The sequence below is a fragment of the Crotalus tigris genome, unplaced genomic scaffold (genome assembly GCF_016545835.1).
Source record: "Crotalus tigris isolate CLP2741 ecotype Arizona unplaced genomic scaffold, ASM1654583v1 scf7180000017663.5292952, whole genome shotgun sequence".
In the NCBI taxonomy this organism is placed as follows: Eukaryota; Metazoa; Chordata; class Lepidosauria; order Squamata; family Viperidae; genus Crotalus; species Crotalus tigris.
In genome coordinates, this window is record NW_024096550.1 from 4,044,794 (window position 1) to 4,069,679 (window position 24,886).

The window sequence follows — 24,886 nt, forward strand, 5'->3', positions numbered from 1 at the left end:
GGCCAATTCTGCATTATCATGCCCAATTCTATATAATTTAACCATATGAGCTATATTATAGCCAGAAAATAAGTGAGTATATTCATGTTCGCCATCTAGAGGAGCTTGTATAATAATATGGTGGAATATATATTTATTAATAGTTAAAATTGCTCAACAACCGCTCTCCTCATAAATTAGATCCTGACACCAAGCTTAATTTTTTTTTCCTGGTTTATATGCTGCTCTAACATTAAAAAAAAAATAAAAATTGTGGCTTGCACTTCTCATTCCAGTCATAAGGGTAAAATACAATTTAATTATAAGAATACTTTGTTCTTCTGTTAAATTAGATATAAGCAAACTTCCAAAGCAAACTATCAAACATCACAAATAAAAGATAAAATGTAATACAGTTAGTCCTTGGTTAATGGCCATTCATTCAGCAACTGTTCAAAGTTACGACAGTGTTACTAAACAAGGAGGCTTAGGGCCAGTCCTCAAAATAGCAGCTGTTGTTCCCACAGTCATGTGATCGCAATTCAGGCACTTGGCAACCAGCTTGCAATTATGACAGACTAATTGAACTTACACAATTAGACTGCTAGATCAACCACTTTAAATTACTTTCATACTTAAACTTGTTAAATGTTGAAAGATTTATTTCTGCAAATCATTCACGAGGATGTAATGTGACTGGAAGGTAAATTATCTTCTTTTGGAGGAGTGAGTTGGGGGGGCTTCTTGTGTATTCCATTTAAATAAAGGTGTGCCAAGAGGGCATGCAAGAAACACATTTGTTTTTAAAACAGCACACAGTGTGTTTGTCAGAAAATAAGGTTCTGCACAGTACATAGTATTGTTATGTCTTTGCTGTGTTTAATCATGATGGTTCCTGCAACCTGTCTTCTCACAAACCTAGGATAAAGAAGAAGAAAAAAAAATAAATGACTAGTCTATTGTGCCTCAAGTACATTCTGAAACTGGCCATCAGAATTCATATGAGAAGCTGTATTCATATGAAATGACTTAAAGTTTTTGTCACCTTTACTAGAGCAGGGCTTTGTTTTGATGGTAATCTGAGAGGATTCCTCCCATATGAAGTCACTATTTATATGTTTCACTTGTATCCATGTTTAAAAGCAGGATATAGGTATATACAGGTTTGACTATAATCCATCTTTTTGAGAGAGCTGTCACGTCCCTGGAAAGAATAACATACTAGTTGTTACCAATAGGCGAGATACACACTTTCGTTAGAATCTTCTCCTCTGATTATTCATACAAAATAATAGAGATGGGAATTTTAAAAACAACTACAGTGAGGAAAAAATTATTTGATCCCCTGTTGATTTTGTACGTTTGCCCACTGGCAAAGAAATGATTAGTCTATACTTTTAATGGTAGGTTTATTGTAACAGTGAGAGACAGAATAACAAGAAAAAAAATCCAGAAAAATGCATAAGTATTTGATCCACTATCAATCAGCAAGATTTCTGGCTCCCAGAAATTTTTATACAGGTAAGGAGCTGAGATTAGCAGCACTCTCTTAAAGTGAGTGCTCCTAATCTCAGCTTGTTACCTGTATAAAAGACACCTGTCCACAGAAGCAATCAATCAGATTCCAAACTCTCCACCATGGCCAAGACCAAAGAGTTGTCCAAGGATGTCAGGGACAAGATTGTAGACCTACACAAGGCTGGAATGGGCTACAAGACTATCGCCAAGCAGCTTGGTGAGAAGGTAACAATGGTGCGATTATTTGCAAATGGAAGAAATACAAAAATAACTGTCAGTCTCCCTCGGTCTTGGGCTCCATGCAAGATCTCACCCTATGGAGTTTCAGTGATCATGAGAACGGTGAGGAATCAGCCCAGAACTAAACAGGAGGATCTTGTCAATGATCTCAAGGCAGCTGGGACCATAGTCACCAAGAAAACAATTGGTAACACACTATTATGCCGTGAAGGACTGAAATCCTGCAGTGCCCACAAGATCCCCCTGCTCAAGAAAGTACATATACAGGTCCTTCTGAAGTTTGCCAATGAACATCTGAATGATTCAGAGAACTGGGTGAAAGTGTTGTGGTCAGATGAGATCAAAATCGAGCTCTTTGACATCAACTCAACTCGCCGTGTTTGGAGGAGGAGGAAGAATGCTGCCTGTGACCCCAAGAATGGAAGGTTCTGAAGGTTTGAGCTGCCAAACATCAGCCTTGAAACCTTAATGACTTGGATAGGATCTGCAAAGAGAAATAGAACAAAATCCCTCCTGAGATGTGTGCAAACCTGGTGGCCAACTACAAGAAACGTCTGACTGCTGTGATTGCCAATAAAGGTTTTGCCACCAAGTACTAAGTCATGTTTTGCGAAGGGGTCAAATACTTATTTCACTCATTAAAATGCAAATCAGTTTATAACTTTTTTGAAATGTGTTTTTCTGGATTTTTTTGTTGTTATTCTGTCTCACTGTCACCATAAACATACCATTAAAATTATAGATCGATCATTTCTTTATCAGTGGGCAAACATACAAAATCAGGGGATCAAATATTTTTCCCCTCACTGTAATATTTCAAAAGTTGCTGGATGCAACTTTGCCATAAGCCTGGCAATCCTCAGTTTCTGTGGATGCTACGTTACTGTAAAAATGTAGTTGTCATTTAGATGTGAATGCATCTGGTTGCAGTTGGATATGCTGTATGAATAACTGTATGTCCCTTCAAACAAAACGAAAATAAGGTGTCAATAAAAATGTCCAGGCAACAGCCTTTTCTCCCTTCCCTATGCAAATTAGGGAATGTATACAGGGCGTGTATACCTTCATATGACATCATATTTGCAATTTGTTTGAACCAGTAGGAACTAAGAACTTAGGAAAAGACTCCAAACTGCAAATACAAAATAGTTCTGTGATGTATAATGCACAAAGTAGGACTGTACATCCCCCGTACAGCATTTCCTTTTCTTTAAAAAAAATACTCTATCTCCATTATTTTTTCAGCATAGGAACAAGAAGCTGGGAACGGTTACAACGGTATGTGAAAGTATAAATATTTCTACTCAGACAATAGGTTTCAATGAATATTTACTGAACAGAAACTAGCACAATCTCCCCGATAGTGTTCCTTGCAGAATTCTTCTAACTCAGAAATATTCTTGGGCTTCCTACCTACACTACATGTTTGAAATCTCACAGATTTTCAGTAATAGTCAAGTTTGGAGAATGCAAAGGTTATTCCAAGATTTTTGTCTTTTTTGTTCCTGGAAGTATTTCATGGCCACTTTGGAGGTATGTTTTGGATTGTTGCCTTGCTGAAATATCAAGTTGGTGTTCAGCTTCAGCTTATTCACTGACTGGGTCATCGGTCTCAAGGCCAAGAAAAATCTCGATTACAACTGCCTCCAAACTGGACGTGTCGCGACGTATTGCGACTTTTTTTTCCATTGCCGGCAATGGGGTGGGCGCGGTTTTGGCATGACACATCCGGCCTGCGGGCTGGCAGTTTTGAGACCTCTGCTCTAGATAATTGCTGAAAAATTTAGCTGACACTAAAGAGGTTGTCTGCAGGTCCGTAGTATAGGATTGCTTATACAACAATGATCTTCATGTGAGAAGTGTCAGATTTTTTTTTCTGGACACCAAACAAAAGTCAGTTGTACGATACACATAGTCCTCAACTTATAACCAAAATTGAGCTTGGAATCTTCCATTGTTGGATGAAGTAGTTGTTAAGGCATCATGTGACTGCTTCACTCAATGACCACAATCCTGGCTCTCCCAATCTGGTTGTTTGATCACATGAAGTTGTTAAGCAAAGCATGGGGAGGAGGCCTTTTTCAGGGCCCACCAGCATATGGAAAGTTGTTGCATGTTGGGTGGCTCAGGACAGGTGCTATAGGGGCCACTGGCACACAGGGCCTTCTGAACAATTGTGAGAATGGCATCTGCTTGCAGAATAGTATGAGGGAGTCTCTGTAGGAAGACTGTGCCTGTCAGCAACTGCATAAAAATGCAAAAATAAGTAGAGCAATTGATGTGCACTGCTGGGCCATGTAGCTGGCCTGGCCCTCCCTGCCTGTGGTGGCTTTCTATATACGGGTGGGGCCTATAGTAGCTGGCCCAGGCCACCTAGTCCATGGCAACTTTACATGAACTGCTGAGTCCTGTAACTGGCTGTGCCCTCCCAGGCGTGGTAAGGTGGGGAGTAGGTGAAGATTAAGCGGTAATATTCAATATTAGCAGCGTTGACACAAGGATTATTTGTATACAAAAGAAAACCTTGAGTAGCCTGAGATATTTTAGAACCAGATGAAAGGAAAAAAACCTGGCTGAAACTATGCAAGATACATTCAGGGAAAAGGAGTGTAGCATTTCAAGGAAAGAGTCCCCTGGCAACCATTAAGCTCAGGAGCAGCTCTATTATGCTTTGGGGTTGTGTGACAGCCAACAGCACAGGAAACACTATGTGGCCAAGCAGAAGTATGGATTCAACTAAATAGCAATGTATCTGAGAATATTTCTGAACTAGCAGAGTTCTGCAAGGAGGAGTGGGAAGAATTCTAAACAAATGGGAAGACTCTTAGTTGGCAACAGGAAATGTTTGGAAGCAAAAGCAATAGCACTTAGACTTATATACCACTTCACAGTGCTTTACAGCCCTCTTTAAGCGGTTTACAGAGTCAGCATATTGCCCTCAACAATCTGGGTCCTCATTTTACCAACTTCGGAAGGATGGAAGGCTGAGTCAATCTTGAGAATCGAACTGCTGGCAGCCAGAAGCCGGCAGAATTAGCCTGCAGTACTACATTCTAACCACTGTGCCATCATGGCTCTGGAAGCCGTTGTTTTTTCAAAAAAAAAAAAAAAAAACTTAAGTAATGACCAAAAGGCTGTCTACATTTCTACAATGCCTTATTCTTTTTAATATTTCAAATCTGTAAACAATTGCACATAAATATTCTTTAATGTGTGATTAAGCTATATTCCAAGGGTTGAATTTCTTAGTTTGATTGCACTGTAAATATATACAGGTAGTCCTTGATTTGCAATCACAATTAGGACCAGAAAATTTGTTGTTTAGCAGTGCAGTCCTTAAACGAGGCATCATGTGACTGCAGTTTGCAACCATTTCTGCTGACTTCGCCATTGATCACACTTGTCGGAAACTGACTCGGAAGTCACAAATGGTGATCACCCAGGAACACTGTGAGGACTGATCATAAATCACCTTTTCTAGCGTTGTTGTAACGTTGGAACAGTCACTAAACAAATGGCTGTAAACCATCTGATCACCTGCAATGCCATAACGTATGGCATAAGTATTAGGATTTGTGTGTTGTCTTCCAGGAGGAGAGCCATACCGTGAAATTGTGTGTGTCCGGTAGTATTGCTTGCTATGCTTGAAGTTTTGTTCAATCAACAATACAAAATGTTCATTTTCGTTTGTTTGCAGTACATCCACAAAAATGCTTGCTTTTTGTGTTAAATTTTTGCTGACTAAACAACATTTGAAAGAACTTCCATTTTAAATCTTCATGCTGCAGTACAGAAGACGAGAGATTGTTATTTCTTCCTAGAAATAGCAAAAACTGCATAGGACAGGGAGACTGCTACTATTCAACAAAGAAGAATGATGACTTTCACAAATGGCTTCAGTGCTTGCAGTTTCTCTGAATAACCACACATATTGATTGTGCAAGTTAAGTTTCTTGTTATTTCAGAGGCAGCATGGTAATATACTGTAGGTACCACTTCCCAAAATTAGATTTCTGCTTCTCCTAAAGCCTGTCTTTCCTCCCATATATCACTTGAATTTCTTGTCATGCATGTATATATGAAACTGGTAAAACATTATCATATTTTTGGAGTTGGCTGTACCTTGTCACACACAAAAATCATATTTATAATTATCTATGCAAAATGTCATTTGTGGTATGTGTGTGTTTTTCTAGCTTTTTCCTTATGTTATTCTATGAATATAGAAAATGTTTATTTCATGGATTTCATAGAAGAAAACAATAAAGTTGTGTTTAACAGGGAGAATGGATCTCTAGCTCAGAAGTATATAACTGATTGTTATACAACAATGTTATTATAACACAAAATAAGTTATTTCCTCTAAACTTCTAAGTTAATTTTGTTTACTGTTATAACTACATTTGTATTTTATATTATATATTGTGAGTAATTGAGGACTTTATATTACAAAACTTAAAATATCAAGGGAAAGAACTTTTACTGGGATATTAGTGTTTCTTTTACTTGATTTCAGTGATGTTTGTACTATGTAGCATATGAAAGGCTTATTTTTAATGTCAGTGATACGTTTGCATTAATTTAATCCTTGTTCTTTTAAATATTGAAACTAGAAAAACAGGCTTATTTCATTCCATTCTAGTCGGAATAAATAAAAGATTTTCCAATTGCTGTAAAATTAATAATATATAATACTCCCTTTTAGATAAGGCAGCTTTTTGTTTCAGTCTGTTAATGTAGTGAAAAATCTACATTTTGATTTTTTATTTTTTTTTACAGGAACTTCTTTACCAAAAGAACAAAGGAACTCAGGCCTGGTATCCATAGTGCTCCTGGCTGGAAGTTATTTGGAAAAGTTCCCCCGAAAGAGAACCTGCAGAAAGACTCCAAAATAATTCAACAGGTTAGCATTCTAGAGTGACATCATAAGCTTTTATCTTCATTTTAGACTGTTCTTCCATTTCAAATATTTCTCAGAGTGATTAACCATTTAAAAAGAACCTTGGATGGAATCTGTAGTCACAGTTTTGCATTTGCTTTAATGTTGATCAGTTAGACTAAATTCCTACTGACTTCAGTGACACATCTACACACTTTTCTTAGTAGCAGCTGGCTGATCTTGTCTAAGCTAGAAAGCTAAGTAGGTCTGGAGCTACTTAGTGCCTAGGTGAGAGACTACCAGGGAAGTTGAAAAACATGCTGGAAGAAAAGATGAACAAACTTACTTCCTACTGTAGGTGCCAAGGAAACTGGATGGTTGTGTCCACGTAGTCATCAGGAACGAGCTTGATTCAAAGGAGATATAACCTTTAACTTTGCTATAGTGGTAAAGATGGTGAAGCAGGAAAAGAAAAACCCGGAACTGCCACTTCCACTGCTGTCCCTTCCTATCTTGTTCATCTGGCTAGTCTTCCCAGTAGATTACCTCCCTCCCACTTAGCCACTGCTCTAACTCATTACATGTTTATCTTTCCAGTCTTTCCTTCTTCTACTTTGTCCCAGCGTATCAACCACTATCTGCCCAGACTTCCCTTCCACCTTTCTCTCACCTGGACTCAAACCTGATCCATGCACAGACGAAATTTATTTAGGGGAAGCAGAAACCACTTTCCAGATTGCTTTCCCACATAATGGGGAAGTCCATTATTTCAGGGCATTGTGTCTGAACTTCTGAAGTTCCCTAACTAGAAAACAATTAAACTGAAAGTTTATGTATAGACAATTACAAATAAATAGTGTAGTTAGAACGCTAACCTATACTTTCCAATAACAGTATAAATTTCATCCTTGAGATTTGAAGGTGGGAAATTCCTATCCCCATAGCTTCTTGTCTGTTTTTCTTATTTTAGGAACTCTACTAACTCTAGAATAGATTTAAGAATGCATTTGGACTGCAGAGAAGAAAGAATCCTGTTAGGAAGCGAAGTGCATTTCTTGAGTTTCACCCAAAGGTACTTTTTCAAAAGGCAATTGGACTTTCTTGTTTTTCTTTGAAGACGTTTCGCTTCTCATCCAGGAAGCTTTTTCAGCTCTGATTGGATGGTGGGGAATGGAAGGATTTATATTAATATAAATATAAATCCTTCCATTCCCCACCATCCAGTCAGAGCTGAAGAGGCTTCTTGGATGAGAAGTAAAACATCTTCAAAGAAAAACAAGGAAGTCCAGTTGCCTCTTGAAAAAGCACCTTTGGGACAACCATGACATGGATGATTGAGAATCTCCATAGACATTCTGAGTTTCATCTACTTTATAAACAGGAACGGTCAAATTTTAATAAATAATATGAATAAAAATATTTAATCATGAGACAGAACCATATTATTTTATTATTATTTACTAAACTACGTTTGCTTGCAAGTTCTTTCAGCATTTTTCAGTAAAAACATAAATCTACAATTAAACCTGAAGTTACTAAAAACAATTAAAGAGAAGGCTAGGTTTTAGGACAGCAGTTCTCAACCTGTGGGTCGCGACCCCATTTCACGGGGGTTGCCAAACAACGTAATCCGCCAGTTTTTCTGCCATTTTCCCCCCCTTTTCCTTAGCTCTGCTACTCCCTCTTGTTCTATTGGCTTTCGAAAGCCAATAGAATAGACTCTCTTGAACAGAGTCTAATTCTATTGGCTTTCAAAAGCCAACAGGAATTGTCCAGGGCTGTCTCTGCCCTGCTGAGCCCGCCAAAAGCCCCAGTCTGCAAACAGTGCTGCAAGGGGAACAGTCTGCAGAGCTTCCCTCCCTGCTGAACAACTAAAAAGTAAGTAAAAGAGGGGTGGGAGGTGGGAGGCCGGTGGGCGGAGGGTTGCTGGCACTCGTGGGGGCCGGCAGGTACCTTACCTGCCTTGGGCTGGGCCAGCTGGTGGCCCAGCCGGTGGTCGCCCTGCGCCACCGCTGCTGCAGCCGCCCGGGAGCGCCTGGGCCTGCCTGCCGCCCCCCTGAACAGGCGGCGGCCAAAGTAAGCCTAGCGGGGCAACGGCGGGCACAGGGAGGGTTGCTGGCGCACGTGGGGCCTGGCAGGTGCCTTACCTGCCTTGGGCTGGGCCAGCTGGTGGCCCAGCCGGTGGTCGCCCTGCGCCGCCGCTGCCGCGGCCGCCCAGGAGTGCCTGGGCCTGCCTGCCGCCGCCCCAAATGGGCGGCGGCCAAGGTAAGCCTAGTGGGGCAGCGGTGGGCGCAGGGAGGGTTGCTGGCGCGCATGGGGCCCGGCGGGTGCCTTACCTGCCTTGGGCTGGGCCAGATGGTGGCCCAGCCGCTGGTCGCCCTGCCTGCCGCGGCCGCCCAGGAACGCCCGGGCTTGCCTGCTGCCGCCCCTTGCCGGCTATGCCTCAGCCGGTGCAGGGGGCGGCACCACGCATGTGCGGCGCTCCCGGGCCGGTAGTCCTCGACTTACGACCGGGGTCGTGGCTATAAAAAGGTTGAGAACCACTGTTTTAGGAGCTTATAAAAAGCCAGCAAAGATTAAGCCCTTCAACCTAGTTAAGTGCATTTCAAAGAATTGACTCCTGCTCCACTTGAAATTTCAGATCAAATGCTGAACTGGCTATATGCAGAAGTACATGTAACTAATTTGGATAGGCTCAGTATAGTCATGGTTGCCAGAAATTTCTATTATCAGAAGAAACAAACCACAAAATAGATCATGAAGTTATCTAACACTCTGGGAGATTCTATCACCAGCTCAGTCACAGATTTCATTAAGCACTGCACAGAACGATAGAGTCCTCAACCTATCCCTGCTTCCACAACTGAGGTACACACACTCAGTATAAACCCATTGGCTTTCAGTGAGAGCTACTGTTCTTGTAGATTGGAGTAATACTATTTTCCCTGCTTTACTATTGGTTGGAATAAACTGAATCCATACTGGCCCATCTGTTTCCCTCAGTCGTTCTTCTGTTACATAGACCCAATTAGCTTCCTTATCTTTGATTTATGTTGAGCTCATCTGCTATTACAAAAGATCAAGACTTTACTGGGCTCAAAGCCTGAAAGATAAAAGGGGGAATAGCATTTCCATTTTTAATCTGTTTTCTCCTGTAACAGATTGCTAACTTGTCAACACCAAGAATGCTACTCTGCATTACTACTGTAATTGCTGCTCTGGATTCAATAGATATATATACTTCCCCCCACCCCTGATGAAGTGCTGAATGAATAGTTCCAGTAGCTATTTAACAGGCAAATCAAGTACCGTGTTTCCCTTAAAATAAGATCCAACCGGAAAATAAGCCCAAGCATGATTTTTCAGGAGGCTCATAATATGTCCCACTCCAAAAATAAGCCCCAGACGGACGCATTTAGTACCATATTTCCCTGAATATAAGCCCTAACCTGAAAATAAGCCCTAACTAGTCTTTTGGAGCAAAAAATTAATATAAGACCCAATCTTATTTTCTGGGAAACATGGTATTGAAAGAGATACCTTTAAGAAACAAAACAAATGGTGAGTCTTTCAACTCAGAATCATATCGGGGCCATCCGGAAAGTTCAGTACATTGTAGCTCACCTGAAAGATTGAGGATATTCCCTAATGTGTCAACCAAGCTTATATCATCACTCCCAGTGAGTTCCTGTTCTTATACCAGCAGAGATGGTTGGGCTTAATCAACCATGTTTCTGCTGGGGACAGCTTCAGGCCATTTATACTTTCACACAAACACCCACACCACACCAGTTAGGGTTACAGCCCTCATTTTTATGTTACTCCAAAGTGGCATATCCCAAAGGGATAACTTCCATTGCTACCCATGCTACCCAGCCTCAAATGCAACTAGCTGGTTGCTTAATTCTTCCAGGACAGATCTTCTCCTGATTCACAGCTGACAAGCAGTGTGGTCTCCTCCTCCATGCAAGACAGATTGTTGAACCAAGCAGTACAGAAATGCAACAATTGAATCACAAGTTTCCAAGAAATTTGTCTCATCTTCTCCTGGGTTGTCTTCCATTGCTGTAGTTTTGCTTTACTGGCTATTGAAAACTATGGCTGTAATTTAAGTTACGTTTGCTGTGTTTTCCTACTTATTGTTGTATAACTGGCAACCCTTCTTGTAAACATTTAAGGTTGGTTTTCAAACAATACTTTCTCCAGCATGACGGGTGGAGAATCCATCAATGGGTTTTTTCAAGGTGAACATTCTATCTTTAAGTTTAATCAGTTCAGTCAGAGAAAAAATATTTTATGTTCAACTTACTATTTTGAGATGGTTATATTCACTATATCGAAAAATGTTAGCAGTAAAATATATTGATACAATTATAGCCATTAACTTTTGTGCTCTACAGAATTATACTGAACTAGATACATAATTGTACTTTCCATACATAGATATGAAACAAAACTACTTATCTGAATGCTGTAGAAGTCCTGATGAATAAAGTAGACCGAATGACACATTTCCTGAACATGTTGGAAAACTATAATTGCCAGATTTTTTTCATTCCCCATAAGGCAGTTAATTTGAAGAATATATGTGTATCAGTGGTTTTTTCTTTTCTTAATTCAGGATGCTGCAGTGGGGCATTTTGGAGAGAGTAAATCATAGTTGGATGGAAAAGTATAATTCTGTCCTTCTATACTTATGTCTCTTCCCTGCCCCCAAATTCCTGACATTCCTAAAATTGGATTTAGGAAAAAAGATACCATTTATATTAATGAGAATGTTTCTGAAAATCATGCTTGGAGGAAGGTTTGATAAAGATTACAAGGAGCAATAATATAAAGGGGGAAATAGAGGGAATAGAACTGGAGTGTTTAAAAAGATGATATGAATACATGGGAATTCTAATGGAGGTGTACAGGAGGAATGGAGGTTAGCAGCCATGGTGTTGCAGTGGTTAGAATGCTGTATTGCAGGCTAACTCTGCCCACTACCAGGAGTTCGATCTTGACCAGCTCAAGGTTGACTCAAACTTCCGTCCTTCTGATGTTGGTAAAATGAGAACTGATTGTTGGGAGCAATATGCTGATTTTGTAAACAGCTTAGAGAGGGCTGTAAAGCAGGGGTCCCCAACCCCCGGTCCGTGGACTAGTACCGGGCTGTGGCATGCCAGCAACTGGGCCGCACAAACAAGCAAAGCCTCATCTGTGGGATGCAGGCAGTACACAAAACCATGTACTCTCCGGTCCATGGAAAAACCTCTCTCCACGGAACCGGTCCCTGGTGCCCAAAATGTTGGGGACCTCTACTGTAAAGCACTTTGAAGTGGTATATAAGTCTTAAGTGTATTGTTATTGCTAATATATAGCTAGCACCAAGAGACACACATGCATATACATTTATTGAAATTTATAGCAGCAAATTAAAAGAAGTAATATAAGCTAAAATAGAATGAAAAAGGGAAAGAGAAATAAAAGAAAAATTAAAAGTACAAAAAAAGAAGCTATAAAGTGGCTTCTGATCTTTACAGCAGTTTAACTTTTCTCTAAAGTTACAACGTGACTTCTTTCTTTCTATACTCCATCATGTCTAATCATCAAAACCATATATCATAAGTTCATTTCCATGCTGTTCCCCATTCCAGGATGTCTTCAAGAGCTCCCTCCAGTCAGAAAAAAAGTTAACCTGTTGATATCTCCTCCCCCCCAGCCAGTCCTACCTTGCTAGCAGACATCTTAGCCACTCCCTCTTTCTTTCAGATCGTTCCCATTTGTACTTCCAGAACTATAGGATCACACTGCTGAAATTCAGAGGCAGTTTTCAGATGTGCAATTTTTTGTGCCCCCCCCCCAAAGGATAGTGATGGGGAAACCAAAGTCTTTGAGACCATTTCAACTTCATACAATTGCACAGCTGAAATTTAATCATGTTTTCACTGAATTTTAGTGGTATGATTTGGAACTGATTTTCAAGGTTTAGGGAGATTTTAGTGATGAAAATAGACTGTAAAGCAGTGGTTCTCAACCTGTGGGTCGGGACCCCATTTGGGGTCGAACGACCATTTCACAGGGGTCGCCAAACAAGGCTGTCCGCCATTTTTTCCCCCTTTTCTTTGGCCAAGCCCCTGGCACCCGGTGATGTAATAAGTGGTTGGGGGTCACCACAACATGGGGAACTGTATTATGGGGTCACGGCATTAGAAAGGTTGAGAACCACTGCTGTAAAGGCTGGCTTGCAGCCTCTGAAATCTCAAATATTAGCCACCCTGGTATAAGATAAATACTCCACTCAGTATAGCTTTAGAACAGCAAGCAAAACATATAGTAGGAGTCAAAAGATTTCCACTAAAAAAAGGAAGGGAAAAAAAAACACAGTTGTACAACCCCTGGCTGGTTTATTGGCTAGCGAAACATAAAACTTGTTTGTACAGCTCTGTATTAAAAATAATGAATAAAGTGTGTTTTCAACTTAAATGTTGAATAATATTTACTGGATTGAGGTTTGTATTGTTGCTTTTGGAGTCATAAATTTATAATCTAATTCTGGTTTTGGTGATTAAACAAATCTGTAGTTATTTAGTAAATATGCAGGCTCTGATAATGCAAAGATAAAAGCTGAGGAATTGTTTTTTATTGTGAAATCAGCTTAGATGAGTTTTATGCCTTATTCCAGCGAAGTTAGTTTGCTATTTATTATGAACTTGTTAAAATATCCGTATTTAACAAACTGATTTTTTGGGGGGGCCGATGGATCACTGATGTTCACTAGAGAAGGGAAGGAAGATAATTTCTGCTGATTCTATGCCATCCTGCCTCCTTCAGCTATTGAACAATGGGCTTGCTGCAGCGTGAAGATGCTTTACTGATTGTATTTGAGGGACATGTCATGATACTGTTGCCTCCATTTTATACCCAGCTTGCTGCCGAGGCAGCCTAAAGCCATCTTTACTTGTTTCCACTTTGAAGTAGTTTGCTTTCCCATGCCAACACTCTAGGGTGCTCTGGAGAGCACAAACAAACACCCCTCTCTGACAAGTCACAGGTCACTGATTCCCATAGCCGTTTTGTCTTTTATTCTTTTCATTGCATTATTGATCACCCAGGAGACTAAAGGATTTGTCAGCCAGGAATCCTGTTGTTTGATTTGTGAGCGAATGTAGATGTACATTGGAAGATACAGTTGTTTATTTATTATTCAATTTATACGCCGCCTGATTCTCACTGATTGGACATGATTTAAAACATGAAAAGCAAGACAAAAATAACAAAAAATATAAGAGGGACATGGAGGATGGAAACAAAGGGAAGCAACCTAGATTAAAAAGAGTCATCCTCACCAACAACCTAGATGAAGAGCTACATTTTCAGGGCACTTTGAAATACCAGTAGGATAGGGACCATTCAGATCTTGGAGAAGATCTGGGCAGGCACTGCAACAGAAGGGGCGTTGATTTACCTGAACGCCTTTTCTCAGCACGGAGATGGATAATCCACGCAGTGGTTTTATTCTATCCTCTTCGTGGTCCCAAAACCCTCGGGGGGTTGGAGAGCCGTTCTGGATTTAAAAAGGCTAAATTTCTACATAAAATACCGCAAATTCAAAATGCAGACACTACACTCACACTACGCGTGAGGTCGATCGATGCCAGAAAATCCCTTTTCCTTATGCTTCCAAGGATGGAGCGTAGTGTCTGCATTTTGAATTTGCGGTATTTTATGTAGAAATTTAGCCTTTTTAAATCCAGAACGGCTCTCCAACCCCCCGAGGGTTTTGGGACCACGAAGAGGATAGAATAAAACCACTGTGTGGATTATCCATCTCCAGTGCTGGAGAAGGTATGCTTCTATGGTCCCAGTAGATAATATTGTTTAATTGAAGGAACCTGCCATGTACCTTTCAACTGCTATAGGAAACAGATGCTCCCTCAAATAACCAGACTTTGTGCCACATAAAGCTTTATAAGTAACAATCAGCTCCTTGAATCACACCCAGATGCAAACTGGCAAGCAGTGCAGCTTGCAAAACAGAGGTGCTATATGGACATACCGAGGTATTCTGAACCAGTTGAAGTTTCTGGGTGGTCTTCAAGATCAGCCCCATGTGGAACACATTGCAAAAGTCAAGCCACGAGATGATCAGAGCATGAAGCCCCCTCCCCCCATCTAGGAAAGGATGCAGTTGGTGCAGGTACAGTGAATAGGTACAGCAGCCATCTATATTCATTGAACAACTGTGAGTTCAGGAAGACGTTGAGATTGTTAAGAAATTAGGGATGTGCATAACACATTCACAAACACAAAATGCAGAGTGGAGAAAAGAGAAAAAAGGCTCTTTGCCTGATCAAAACCAATTTGTGGGGGGAATTTGGTTTTAGGCAAAGAAAGAAAGAAAGATCTAGATCCTAAAAATCTGAAAATAATTTCCTTTGGACCTCGGGGGTAGGCAACCTTGGCTCTTTTATGACTTGTGGACTTCAACTCCGAGAATTCCTGAGCCAGCCATGCTGAGCCATGCTGGCTCAGGAATTCTGGGAGTTGAAGTGCATGAGTCATAAAAGAGCCAAGGTTGCCTACCCCTGCCTTAGATTTACGATGGCAACCCTGGCTCTGTCTGATGCTGTCATTAACTTAGAATCATGGGTTGTTAAGTGAGTAACCATCCTAATCAAGCCATTTGAGGTTTGGTCCGGGACTGCCTCCAACACCCCTCACCTGGCTAACTCCCTCCCCACTCTGTTCTTTTCGTCGCCCTTCACCCTCTCTTGCAGAGCGGCAAGCCTGATCCAGCAAGCAAGCCAGCAAAAATTCCTTTGATCCCCAGCAAGTACCAGTAGGCAAGTACATGCACCCACCTATCTTCTCTCCCAGTTCTTTGCACCAACCTTTAGCCTTTTGCGCCCAGCACTTTGCTGCCTTTGCTGTCCTTTTCAGTCCCAGCACCTTCCCTCCTCCCTCCCCATTTTCAGAATGACTAAAGCTGCACCCTGTCTTTGCAAACCTTCCCACAGACCAGTGCAGTTTTAGCTGGAATGGAAGTGAATCCAAAAAGGAGACAGCAAAGGCAGCAAGGTGCTGAATGCAAAAGTGAAAGGTTGGTGTGGAGACCTGGGAGAGAATGCTTGCTGGGACTTGCTGAAGCTTTTGGGGCATGGCCATGCAGTTCTGGGACTGCCCCACAAGTCAGGGTACAAGGTGGCCAACAGGGCAGAGGTGGGGTGGGGGGATAGGTGAGTAAGAGGAGTTGAAGCACCCTTGTGGTCATAAGTGCAGGTGGGATGCCAAGTGTCTGAATGTTGATTATTTGTCTGCAGAGGTGCTGCAATGGCCATGCCTTTGGGCATAGGTCATAAGCCCATTTTTTCAGCACTATTGTAATTTTAAACAATTTCTGACCGAATGGTGTAAGTCAAGGACTATGTACAGCCAGGATTATATTCAGTGTTGTCTGTAAATAGGGTGAGTTTTTTTGCTCTGTTTTGGAGAAAAATCAGAAAATAAGAAGTCTCTTAAATAGAGCGCTTATCAGGCGAGTAGAAAGCAGACCAGATTTATATCTCTGCGCATATCAATTACAAATGAAGCTAGCAATTCAGTAGTGCTAATAGGACAGTTTTTGATTATGTTGTGTCAGGATAATGGACAGAATCCAAACAATTGCAAAAATAGTTTTTTTGTGATCATTAGCAAACTTGAGGCTTTCTCATTCAACAGTAAAACTTTGTTTCATATTTTTCTTCTTGTCTGTTCTGCATTAAAAATGCAGTCTCAAAATGGAAGTTGCTCTGAAGGAAACGAATTTCATGGACTCAAGCCTTTTACATGAATCAGGAAATATCGTTTATGTGAATGTGGGAGGGGTGGAAGGAAAGATTATCCTGCTAGGAAGAGGTGTTTCTAACTTTCCCTCCCTCTCTGATAACTCTAGATATTACAAAAGTTGTTTTGGAAAGTCTTAGGATAGAATTGAAGTATTTTGGCTTGAGATCTTTGATCTATCCTCTCTTCTGACCTACTGTACTATTAGCAAGAACATAAACAATAGAATTGTTTGCTTATAATCTTCCATGAATGCTCTTTTTTAAGTGAAGGTTTTTATGCCAGAACAAAGATATTTTCATCCCATCATTTCTTTTAATCTCTTCTATAGAAAGGAAGCAAACATTCCATATGTATTAACTGCATTAAAATATATTCATTTCTGAGCCCTGAAGCATGATTGGAAAGAAAACTTTCTTCTTTAAAAGGGCCCTAGAATTACAATCAATATAGTATATTTTCCAGAGCTTCTAAGTTAGCACTATTCTTGAGTGGGTGAAACTGAAAATCCCTAGCATCAGCTTTTCTGCTTCCCTTTTAAATATGTCTACTTGTCTCTTCTCACAATTTTATTTATCTTAATGCACTGTATACAGTTCGATATCCTTTGGTGATTTTTAAATAGGTTTTCCTGGTTGGTTTTGGGAAAGTAATGTTAGAACAGCTAAGAAGTTGTTTACTCTAACATGGGACAGTATAATTTAACTTTGGGGCTCAAGGTTTTTGAGAGTAACTTTCTAGCTTCTATGGCAAATCATTTCTGAAACCAAGACATTTTCAAAACCACTATGTTGGAATCACTGTGGCTGTCCATGGAAAAAATAAAATAAAATCTGTCTTTTGTATACCCAATGTCTGGATTTTAAAATACCTCAGTTAAATTGGAGTTAATAAGTATATTTTGGTCATGTTATTTTTAATACCAAAAGTGATTCTGTGTAGTGATATTACTTACAAATAAGTGAAGTTTTTTTCTAATTTGCAAGTATATTGATGAAGTACAGAAGAAATGCTTAATGCCACATAACGATCTTTCAATGCTATGGGAAAATAACCTGTAGAAGTGGGTATTTGCTATCAGGTTTCCTAGTATCTCAGTTCAACCTGCCATCTAGTCCTTCCAGGCTTTCTGGGATTATTTCTCAGTTTCTGAGAAGTAAAAAATGGTTGGCTTCTGCATGTCTTGTGAGCATTCGGATTGGAAGGGCTGTCCAGGAGAGGGAAAGTCATTAACTAGAGTTGGTTAGAAGATGGGGAGCTATAAAAAAATGTTTTAAATAAATAAAAAGTGTAGCTCATATCTCCTTGTACCAGATTGGCAAGGTTTACAGTATATCAATCCATTATCAGCATATCTATCTGCCGCATCACATACAGGTTCAGCAGTTTGAACAGTTGGTTACGCCTTTTCCATGATAACTCTGCATAAATTAATCATACCACTAAAGCAATTTAATAATTATTTAATATTTGGTGTACATTTTATCTACTCATTAACAAAAACAAATGTCCCAACAATACAAAATAAAACCAACCTGTCACACAGGAAACAGGAAAACAGTTTGAGATATATATCTATAAACTGTCATTGTAATGCTTGGTATTTGAAGTTCTCCATAAAATGTAAGTGTGCATGCATAAAATGCCTGGGAGAAGGAAAATGGCACAGATAGATAACAGATGGTACCAGGCACTCTCTCTGAGGAGATATTTCTTCCCCAACTCTTCTAATTTCATGTAGAACCAAATTTCAGTTATAAATCTTAGAGAAAACATAAAATAGATTTAACAAACGTAAATATTTTAGAGTGAACTTCTAAATTCAATGAGGGTTTTAAAAAGGCCATGAAATAGCTAATCTTGTGAAGGCCTGAATCACAAGTGTTGATATTCCATAATAATGTATCCCTGTTGAACCTCTCTATGTAGATTAAATACTTGGTAGAATCTCTGATACGGGAAATACAGGTAGTTAGTGAGTATTGATAAGAGACTTTTAAACAATGGCAATTGGCTGTTATTTTAGACTAGAATGGCTTTTTAGTTTCAGAGAATGAAAATGGGATACCTACATTACCAAATATATCTTTGAGATTCCACTTAGTGCCTCTGAATGTTTTCCTATATTTTTAAGTAGTTGAAATCTTGGAAATTGTAGGGCGCTTTTAAACCTGTCAAATTTATTTTTTTAAAAAATCATAAATTCTACTGACTCCTAAATGAATGGTATAATTAAACAAGAAAAGTTTAGATATGCGGTAGCAAAAGCTAAATCGCTGAAAGAATTAAAGATGCTAGTAGGGTTTTGGAAATCTTCAGGACTCAAAGATAAAACCTGTAGGAAATCCATGTATCTAACTGTTTATCTAGCTAGAACTTAGAATCCTAGTATAGGAAGTATGGCTCTTCCTTAGGCATGCACATTTCTTTGCATAAACTCTTGAAACAGCTAGTACTTTTTACAGTAACTGTCAGTGTTAGAGTTTAAATGGTTTTTTTTTATTTCAGAATTTAGATTGGTGTCTGGCATACTTTTGGGGAGATACATATGCAGGCAACTTGAGCTAGCTAAATTTGAGCCATTAATAGGTTATGAAAGAAAAGCTAAAATTTGCATGCACAATGCTGTATGTTAATGATTGTCAAATGTTTCTCTAAGGATCTACTTCTGTTTTTCTCATTAGGAAGAAAGTTCTGGCACTGTTGCATCAGTATCTACACTCAGTCTATTAAACACTGGGGTATGAAATTTAATATTTTTCTTTCACATTCTATGCCATTTAGGATCTTTGTAGCATTCATTGAAATACAAGGTACATTACATAATTGTAATATGAGTGAACAGTACTAACACATCAAGCCATTAAATACCATTAACAAAAGGGATTATATTAATTGCCTTTGTTTAATAATAATTATTGATATAAACTGATTTGTTTCTCGTAAGTTTACATAATTTTACTGTTTGGTTGAAATATGCTTTACTATATAAATTTCATTTATATTTAGTTGATTCCGCTGCATAATGCATTTGGCCAACTTATTTTGTTGGTATAAATGTATAGGTATTTTCAATAGCTTTAATATCTCATTGCTTTATGAAAGTTGCTACTTTTAATACAATGGGGTGTTGAAATCTTCCGAGAACAAATTTAAATGAGTTGGTGAAAGAAAAAGAATGTTAGATTTGAACATGTTAAACGCTTCAGTTATACTCTTATAATTTGAAGGAAAATGCTAAAACAATAGTTGTTTCTCCAATCATCTAGGCTCAAGCAAAACACTCCTCCTACATAAACTGTTTACTCCTTCCAGGTCAATTGTATAATTGTTCTCTCCTTAAGGTTCAGAGGTTCAGAAGAAAGCAGTCTATTTATTTAAAAAAATCATACAGTAACTAATTACAAAATAAATCTTTTAATTAGAAAGAATGAGTGACAACTAATAATGTAATGCACACATCGCAGTTAGGGATGTGATGACAAATGGGATTGTGAATAACTAGACTTAGCTTTTTATTTAGAAACCTGATCCTGCCCTCTTCAGAGGCAGTTACAACTTTCAGTGTGACTATTTTATTAGGCAACAAATTAAGCAAAATTTTCCTAATATCTTAAGTTTTACCCATGTCTTAAATTTTTACTAATGTCTTAAACCACACATCAGTCTAGCCTTTTGAGAAATTTGATTTGAATTCTCACTGAATTCAATATTTAGACCTTCTCAACTGCTATTTAAAATCTTTTGTTGCTTTCTGTTTAATGATTGTCAGTGGCTTTAATAGAAAGTCACAGTGTAAGAGTTATTGGTATCTCATTATATTTGACAAAAATATTATATATTCCATTTAAGATACATCAGAATTAGAAATAAATTGGGTTAATTACAACGTATGTGTCAATGCTGCTAACATTGGATGTTCTTGCTTTGACAACATATGGAGATGCAGCCATTTTCCTTCTTATGTTTTACTCTTAGAATTAGAGTTAGAATTAGATGATAATGGGGGGGGGAGGAGGAATATGTATGGGAATATGATATAACAATATTGTAATAGTGTGAGGACTAAGGTTTTTTGAAAAAAGAGATGATAAGAAATGGCGGGGTTGGAGAACAAGAGGGAAAGCCTGCATTTCAAACTAATTGGAGAATGTGATTTATGACAGTTAATTAGAGGAGGGAGTTGTGCTTGGTACTATGTGCCCAGGGGAGGGGAATTCAGATTTTGGCTTTGCTATGTAAGTGGGGAAGCTATGCTACTCAGATAAAGATTCTTTAAGGTAAACAATGCCTCAAAGTTCTTTGAAGAGTTTCATCTGTGGGAACCATGACAGTATGTTTACAAATGCAAGAGAGCTCAGGTTTGCCACAATATTTTCTTTTCCTTACTTTCTGTTTTGCCTTTGTTGATTTGGTTTTTCAATTCTGTATATATTTGGATGGCTTTTCTTATTTTGTGACTCTCCATGAAGCCATAATAATAATCTTGATAACAAGATGAAAGAATTAGGGAATTTGTGGGGTGATGATGGCAAGTATTGGGGTTTCTAATACTTGGATTTTTTTTGTGAATATCTTTACAAGAGGCCTGACTTGAATTGAAGACTATGGAGAAGTCATAGAGCTATAGACTAGATTGGAATTTTTTTGTAAAAAAAAAAGAAAACGACAAACCTTTTTATGTACATATGCTGTGTAGCTGCCAAGAATTGAAATTGACTTGAGGGCATCTCTTTTTTATCAGAAGTTTTAAAATGATGCTTCTTATTAGGACTGTTTAGTACTTTGGATTCAAATGAAAAAAAAATATTTGGCATGCACATTGCAAAGAAAGATGTCCCTGCACTATATGAAGACCTCAGTGTATCTGAAACATTGTACAGCTCTATTGTTTACAAAAAAAGAGACATGTTGGTTGATTTCTGTTACTTTATTTAGTTATCTTCATTTCCTCTTTTTGGAAGCGTGTTGCCATATCTTTGGCAGTGCAGACTGCTTTTTTTATATATATGAGTTTTCCTGTTTATTATCCACCAAAGTCCCTTTGCTAAATGCCAGCATTTTCTCTCTGAAGTGCAAATTTTGGAATTAAGTGTCTCATTTTTAGGAAGACCTGATTTTGGTTTGGAATATTCATTTTAGTCCAGACAGAAATTTCCTTGCGTTCTACTCTGGGAAGAGTGACGTATCCTGATTTGGTATATTAAATAGAATAATTAATAAATTTAGAATTCCTCATTTGAACTCAAACTCAAGTTTCTATTTTTCAAGAAAGGATCATACATAAAGGGGCAAGAAATTGGATTAGTATCTGATTCAGAATTCCTCTAAACTGTATTTGTTATGGTTTACATCAAAAAAGCTTTGGGACTTCCATCAGTTCCCCTGATATGTCTGTTTCCAGCAGGTAATGGATAGATGAAACAAGACAGCACTAGCAAACTGTCTATTTCCTGAGTATTAATCTAAGGAATCCAATGGAGCGTTTTGATGGCATAGTGGTGAAGACGCTAGGCCCCCCCCCAACTTGGAAGGTTGAGAGTTCAATCCTAGGTAATGGCAGATAATTCTATCCTAAGGCACAAAGAAAATATATCTGCTGCAAACTCTGTGTGGTATCAGGAAGGGCATCCAGCCAGTAAATGCTCAGCTCCATCCAGTCGCCCTGATGCTACTCTTAATTAAGGGATTACAGGGTCATAAAAAGGGATGGGTTTTTTTAATCTAAGGAATCCAATATTTCTGTTTAAGGACTAGCAGCATTAAGAATTCTAAGAGTGTAAAAGACATAGAGATTTTTTTAAAAAATAAGACATTTCCTGCCTGAATGCTTATGGTATAGTAATTCCACTGAAATTTGTTTAGTTTGGAGTATTTGCTCAAAGAAATTTGGCAATGTGTTTCCTCCCTTTGCTTTTTTCTGCCTTGGATAGAAAAGGGGCGTTGACTTACCTGAACGCCTTTTCTCAGCACGGAGATGGATAATCCACGCAGTGGGTTGAGACTGTATTCCTGGCCAATCAGATCAGTCAGCCAAAGTTGCCACGCCCTGTCTTGGACCATGATCCTTTAGTCTTGACTGATCTAGCCATGCAGAGACATCTACAACTTTTGGCTCCTGGGCAGGTGTAGTTCCTTTCCATTAGGGGGGATTTTTTCTAGTAGCTGAAATTGCTTAGTTTAAAAGTTAATTAGAGATAATTTAATTCAATTTAATTGACCACTCAAAAATTTCCTTGCTAAATTGTAAAACTCAGGAAGTCAGATTCCTACAGGGGAAACCACCCCCACTTAAAAGGGGGAAATCCCTAACTCCCCTCCCTAACCAACCCCAGCCACCTTCCAGCAGCCGGCAGCCGCCTTAAACAAACGGGGAGGCTCGGGCAACCCCTCGCGTTTAAAACAAAAAAAAAAAAAAGACAGAAAGGCAAGCAGTTAGTGAGGGAAGCGTAGGACAAAGGGGACGCATGCTGGGAGGGAGATTGATTAAGGGAAACAGCTGGCGTGCGAAGGAGCAGTCTTTTCACTCCAGGCTGCTCAGGATTTTTTAAACGAGGCGCCATTGTCTGCACAGCTGGAAGCACGCGCAGCTCTTTGTTACAACCGCACGTGGCATAGGCAGCCTTGTTAACACATGCGCAGTAGTTTCCTGGCAGCGGCGGCCATATTTTTTGTCCAAACAGGGGAGTTAAAGTTGCTTAAGAAAGCTAGGTTCAGCCGCTGGAGTGAATTAATAGGCAAGCAGTACTGGGATACTAAAGCATCTATTATTCATTCAGAGACATTCAAATCAGACACATAGCTACTGGTTCCACGACTTGGTGTCTTCTACCTAAAGTAAATAAGAACCTTTCATAACTAACTGTGTTTAGTTGCCTTTGGCTCCTTCCAGACTTCGGGTCCCCCATTAGTGGCCCGTACGCCTCTGGATTTAGTGGTGGGTTCCAGGCATCCCCAGTCGCGTGCCTGTCCTTACCCACCATAGTCAAGCCGGGTTCCAGGCATTCCCATTAGCGTGCCTGTTCTTATCCGTGCACAGTGACTAACTCTGACAATTTTGCAGAGTCTGCTCCTGAGTTCCAGACGCCCCCAGTAGTGCGCCTGTCCTTACTCAAAGTTGGAGCTCTCCTACTACCTGGGTCCCCCCTATCGCGGCCCAGCGTTAGTGGAGAATGGAGGAAGCAATCATTCCCTCCACTGGAGCCCCGCCTTCATCCTCTGGAGCACCTGCTTCAGAGGATTCGGAATCCTCTGCAGCCCCTAGAAAGGCTGCAAGGAAGTCATCAAAGAAGGCTGACAAACAGGCAATCAGAAGACACCAAGCCCTAGAAAAAGAGTTCGACAGAGCCCAGAAAAGGGCCAGAATTGAAAATAGGCAGAATGGGGGAATAGGTCCTGATCTACCGCTGGGTCTCCCTTCATCCCCACGGGCCATTTGGTCATTAGGGAGCTCATCACAGTCCCAAACAGAGGGTGGGATAGGCGAATTCTCATCGCTCTCCCGATCCCCCTCCCCACGGAGGTTACAGGAAACCCCGAGGACCATGCTAACCACAGCACCTGCAGGGTCGCAGGCAATGGTCACTCCTCCTGCATTGACGGGGGATCTGCTAGCTACCCTAATAGCACAGGCAGTGGACCGTGCATTTGAGGCCAGGGCTCAAACTTCAAAAGCCAAGTCTCTAGGGCTTAGAACGAGGCATCGGGAGGAAACGGAGGACCATCAGGACCTCTCCTCCGTCTCAGACTCGTCGGTCTCGGAGGAAGCTTACCTGGACCAGCCAGGTACGTCACAAGGGATTCAAATGTCTGAGGAGGAGGAGGACACCTCACCTCAAGGGCCGTCCTTCAGCGGCCTGTTTAACCCTTCTCTTTTTGTTACTATTCTGCGCAAGGCTGAGGCCACAGCCCATCTGGGGCATGGGACACCAGCGGAGCCTGTCACAGTTGACACGGAGGCTGAGCCGACGTTCGCCGAAAAGGTAACCACTCAACACCGCATACCATGCCCGACCATGTTCCTAAACACAATAAGGAAACAGTGGGCAGCGCCAACCTCCCTACCGCTTCCTAGCAATGCGGAGAGGAAGCTATTTAACGTAGCAAGGGAGCTAGAGGGAACATTGGAGGTGCCGGTGGTGGACGAACCCATAGGTCCCCTGATATCGGACACGGCCATATCAGGAGATTTTGCTGAGGCTCTTAAAGCCGAGGACCGAAAGAGTGAGTCCAACTACAGGAGAACGCACCAGGCAATAGCTTGGGCTACCAGGGCGTCTACCTCCGCGTCCTTTTTCACCAGAGCCACACTTTGTTGGCTCCGTGAGCTACAGGGCCGGGTTCCCATGGAAGATATACGCACTCATCAGGAACTCAGCAAAATGGTAGCGGCCACGGAATATGCGTCGGACGCAACACTTTTAGCGACCAAGTTTTCAGCCAAGGCAATGGCGGCAAACA

At 40.2% G+C, this 24,886-nt stretch overlaps 1 protein-coding gene across 2 annotated transcripts in view; it reads left to right on the forward strand.

Moving 5' to 3' along the window:
• The window catches only part of TBC1D12 (TBC1 domain family member 12), a 61,999-nt gene that overhangs the window by 9,850 nt on the left and 27,263 nt on the right, over positions 1-24,886 (forward strand). The window contains exons 2-3 of one of the 2 annotated variants that reach the window (XM_039335994.1): positions 6,517-6,640; positions 19,111-19,167. In XM_039335994.1, the coding sequence (XP_039191928.1) occupies positions 6,517-6,640; positions 19,111-19,167 (181 nt within the window). The remainder of the gene's footprint in view (positions 1-6,516; positions 6,641-19,110; positions 19,168-24,886) is intronic. The other variant, XM_039335995.1, reaches the window with a different exon arrangement.